General features: G+C 50.1%; 1 protein-coding gene across 1 annotated transcript in view; it reads left to right on the top strand.

Moving 5' to 3' along the window:
- Nucleotides 1-5: 5 nt before the first annotated feature.
- The window catches only part of LOC103812225 (thyrotropin-releasing hormone receptor-like), a gene marked incomplete at both ends in the record, with an annotated part of 6293 nt that continues 1376 nt past the window's right edge, over nt 6-4922 (top strand). The window contains one exon of the mRNA XM_009085235.1: nt 6-407. Within this exon, the coding sequence (XP_009083483.1) occupies nt 6-407 (402 nt within the window). The remainder of the gene's footprint in view (nt 408-4922) is intronic.

Raw genomic sequence — 4922 nt, 5'->3', positions numbered from 1 at the left:
AGCGGTACATCGCCATCTGCCACGCCATCAAAGCACAGCTCCTGTGCACCGTGTCCCGTGCCAAGCGCATCATCGCCTCGCTGTGGCTCTTCACCTCCCTCTATTGCCTCATGTGGTTCTTCCTGGTGGACACGACCCAGGTCACCTTCTCGGATGGGGCACAAGTCAGCTGTGGCTACCGGGTCTCCAGAAGCCTTTACATGCCCATTTACTTCTTGGATTTTGCTGTCTTCTATGTCATCCCACTGGGGCTGGCAACTGTCCTCTATGGCCTCATTGCCCGCATCCTCTTCATGAGCCCCCTGCCTGCCACCCCGCAGCACTCCTGCCTGGGCTCCGTGCACCAGGGCAGCTCTCTCAAGCTCTCCTGCCGGGGCAACAAGGGGGCCCTGAGCTCCCGCAAGCAGGTAGGAGCTCCCCCAGCATGCTGGGCTGCAGGCAGCACTGGCAGGGGCTTAGTGCTTTGAGGAGCATTCCGGCAGGGGATGAGGTGCTACAGTATTTTGCTTCCCTTTGTGGGGGGAGTGGAGAGGGTTGTTTTTCTGCAAAGAAACCCCCCAAGCTGAGCTGGGGTCTGGCAGCACAGGTGGGCTCCCTGGAGAAAGAGAGAATGACAAGGCTGCAGCATCACTTTGGAGAGGCAGGAGTGCAGGCATGTTTGCTGGCTAGTTAGTTAGTTTGCCTCCCTGAGGAGAGGAGGGCTAAGTCATGTTGTGCCAGGAGGACTCACCTCTCAGACAGGGTCCTGGACAGGTGATCTCAGATTTATAGGAACAAAAGGGCAGTAGAGCTGTTTTCCCTGTGAACTCTGGCTGCAGCCCCCCAATCCCTGCAGCTGGAGAAGGAACCTCAGTGTCACAGTGGTGTGTTTGCCTCTCAGTGGCTCCTCTGTTGTTCAGCTGCCAGCTTGCTCCCCATCTCCTCCTCCCACCTCCTTCTGCTCTTGTTCCTCCTCTTTCTCTGTCCACATGGACAACCTCTGCCTCCTGGCCTATCTCTTTGGACAGGTCAGTATCTAGACATGGGACATTGCCTGTCAGCTGGCTGTTTGGAGGAGACCATCCTGTTCTGATTAGGCAGAGTGGCATAGTCTATTTTAAAGGAAAGGGCTGAATCTGGGAGTTTGGCTTGAGTCCCTGAAATCACCAGTTCTGTTGTGATTTCCAGACAGACCGAAATAGGCTTCAGCCTGCTCTAAAGTCCTCATGTTTCCAACTCAGTATCTTGTTGCCTGCCTTGCACAGAAACCTCCATTCCCCAGGAGAGACGAGTCAGAGTCACAGAGGGGAAGCAAACAGCCCAGAGAACGTGTGTTTCTTCATGAACTTTTAAGTCTTTCCAGTTCAGCCTTTCCTCTCTTCTTCTCCAGCACTGAAAGGTTTAAAGCAACTGCTGACATCTGTGAAAGTATTTGCCTGCTCTCCCAGGGCTACTGGCTGCTGTGGGAACCTCAGACAGGGTGTTTGGCTGTGAGGGCTCTCAATACTACAAGGCAATACCTAAATGTCAATGGATCTCTCCTTCAGAGCAGCTGCTGGAAGGGCTGGAGGGGCTGAGCTGCTCCCCCACGGTGTTGTGCTGCATAGTGACTGGACTGCACACAGTGTGCTCCAGCATCATTAGGACAAGTGGCTGTTGGGGCTGGATGACAGGCACTTCAGCTCCTGGAAGCATCTTGTGCTCTCTTTTCTGTTACACTGAGAGTTTATTCAAGAACATCATTACTTCTGAAATATCTTTGCATGCAGAGTCTGTCCCAGCTTGGCCTAATGTCACAGAGCTACCATCATTAGGAATAAAGATGGCACTGAGTTTTTAAACTGTAAAGCAATTTTCCAGGGTTTCTAGTAGCTGTGTGTGTGTAGCTCAGGAATTCCCTCTGACCAGGGTACGGGCACCCACATCAGTGTTCCTCTCCTGGCTTCTTTCTGTAGAGGAACTGGCTTTTTCAAGCCCTATGCCCAGAGTCCCCTAGGAGAGTTCCTACAGGGGCTGTCTCAGTGATTCCCATTTTTTCCCCTGCCTGGATGATTGGGAATGTTTTGCTGTGGCTCTGCTCCTACGCAGCCCCAGCGCTGCACTGCTTTCAGGGTGTGAAGATGCTGCTGCTCCCTCAGTGATGCCTCTAAAGCACGTAAGGTCAGAGCAGGACAACACAAGGTGTGAGTTGTGCTGTATTTATCCCTTATACAACCAGCCACCTCCAAGCACGTCTTTCACCTGCCGGAGAGGGACCACTAGAGGGAGTGGGATTCCCAAAAAACGCTACGCAGCTCAGCATGATGGTGCGAGCACGAGGAGGGGGAACACTGGCTGAGGAGAAGGGTCTGTGGACTCCAGGACAGGGGCAGAGGTTGGACACAGCGCTGTGAGAGGGAATAGGATGGAAGGGCTGTGAAAGGATGCAGGATGCCGATCATCTTGTACTGAGCTCAGAGTGAAAGGTTTGATCTGGGAGATACATCGGGCATGGACCATGGAGGTGGAAGATGAGCTGCCCCTTCAGCTTGGCATAGTGATCAAGGATATAGTCAGGGGTCTGTAGAGCAGATATCCTTGGCCATCCAGCCATGAGTTTGCATGTGGCAAAGTAGTTTCCAGCTAAATGTCGACTGTTCTAGTAAAACATCCCCTTCTGTCTGCAAACCCTTGTCTTGCTTCTATCCAAAGCTTCTTTACAGCTGTTGTGTGCACATACTTTGTGCAACAGAGCTGTGGCAAAACACTTGTTGGAAAATTTTTCTCCCTGAGCTTCTGCTACCCTGAGGGATGCTTTGAGGCTACAGCAAAGCTCTGGCTTTTTTGAGTGCAGCTGTTTTTTGGGGGGACATAATTTAGGGCTAGTCCAGTTAGGGATAACTATCCCAAATTTTCCTCAGTGCTGTTTAGATTAATTTTTCACATGTTCAGGGCACCTCAAGTGTGCTATAGTTGCTCACCTCAGCAAGGTGGAATGAGGAGAGGCATGGAGACAAGTTTCAGCCATGCACACAGATAACTCTGGAGATTTCTTTTCCTAGGATGGTGATACAGGAGTGAATTTGGGATAGACTATTAGGTTTTATCCAGAGGAAACATATTCTGTATCCACAGAAATTTGCTAAAGTTGCTCCCAGGAGAACATGGTCCATAGAGCTTTAAAAGGCAATGTTCAGTCCTACAGCAAGCTCATGGCAGGGCTGACTGTCCCAGCCTATGGTCTGGATGCATTATCCTCAGGGAACACTGAAGGGATTTAGTGAGATGGATGTAATAAATCCTCATGATGCTGTTTGCAGCCAGAACAAAGACAACATTTTTGGAGGACTGTAGGATGCAGCAGGAAGCACTCACTGGGTGACAGCACTTTGTGGTCCTCTGTGAGCTGGAGGGAGGTGTTGATAGCTAGCTCAGATGGGAGCTGGGGCAGTGCCCACTGGCACCACAGGCATTTCCATAACAACCAGACAAAATTCAGGGACAGTTATGGCTAATAAGCAGATGAATCCCTGTTTATTTTCCAGAATACATTTCTTTTGGTCTCAGAAAGGATTGGAATGAACTTACTTTTCACCCTTATTAGGATACGCTCCTCTGGTGGTGTCACTGGGATGCAGAGTTCAGATCACTCTTCACAAACATGTGAGTGGCTGAACAGTAAAATGAGGCAGGGAGTTGCTCTTTGGCTAAAGAGCCAGAGACATTTCAGTCTCAGAAGATGGCACAAGAGCAGTATTAATGTGTCAGCTTTAAAGGAGACATTTAGGCCATACAGAAACCTCCTGACAGAAGGGACACCTGCCAGAGAGCAGACCAAAGTGTGTAAAAGTTCAGATGTTTATTCTCACTATCCCTATGGGGACACATTTTGCATCTTGAGACAGCACTGGGGTGAGGAGTGCCAGTGTCTCAGCGAGGCCTTGCAGATCTGCTTCACTTTCCTAGGACATACTTGCAGCAAACCTGCTGCCCAGGACTGCTGAAGTTGATGGAAAGACTCGTGCCAACCTTCCTCCAAGACAGCCCTTTGCATGGACCCTTTGAGGCAGGACAGGGACATGTTCAGTCTCTGCATGGGATGGAAAAGCACAGAGCCTGCCCTTGTCTCCCAAGGAGAGTAAATTGCTTTGTGGGGGGGTGGAATTAAATCCTGACTGAAATAGTACTTAGGATCACTTACGCTGAGGAGTTGGTTGCATTTTCTTGGGGGAAAAAATCAGATTCATCAAAAATATGGCAAAATCCTCTCTGCAAACCAGAGCTGTGGGTCTGTGGAAGGAGGTTGGCCGAATGCTCCATTGCTGCTGGTTGTATTTGCTACAAAGATGCTTAGAACAGTGTAGAACATGGGTGCCATCCATATGCTTTGCTCATGGGGCATACAGGGTTGAAGCAAAATCTGCTCCTTCCTGGGGTGCTGTGCCATAGGGAGCTCTCTGTTCCCAGGTGTCATCTCCCAGTGCAGACCACAGCAGTATGATTCACCAGTGCTGTCAGGATGCTCCTTCTCTTGACAGGGGGAGCAGCTACAACCACACTGGTACGCAGAGATTTTGGTCAAGGTGAACATGTGTACCAAGCAGCCACTGTCACTCCAGGCCTGTCTGTCCAGAAGTATTTCTGTACACCAGACTATCACCTTGGCAGTCACACACTAGGTAGGGTGGCTTGAAACCAAAACCTTGTGAGATGGCTCTTGCTCTTCTGGATCCAGCCAGCCACTGTAAAAGGCATTGAAAAGCTCTGAGGTTACTACCTCTTACTGACACCACTTGTATGATCTCTCATATCTTTCCCAAATGGCAACAAACTATGGCAGCAAACAAGCTTCAGTCTTAGCAACAGCCCCAGCACTCACAGTGTCACTGCGAGATCTTATTCTGGGAAGTGTCCTCACATTTCCATTAAACCACACACAGCAAACCACTTCTATTTTGGCCTCA

Source organism: Acanthisitta chloris, unplaced genomic scaffold, assembly GCF_000695815.1.
Source record: "Acanthisitta chloris isolate BGI_N310 unplaced genomic scaffold, ASM69581v1 scaffold11642, whole genome shotgun sequence".
Lineage (NCBI taxonomy): Eukaryota > Metazoa > Chordata > Aves > Passeriformes > Acanthisittidae > Acanthisitta > Acanthisitta chloris.
The sequence above is the reverse complement of the archived record's forward strand: the minus strand, read 5'-3'. Positions and strand labels throughout refer to the sequence as shown.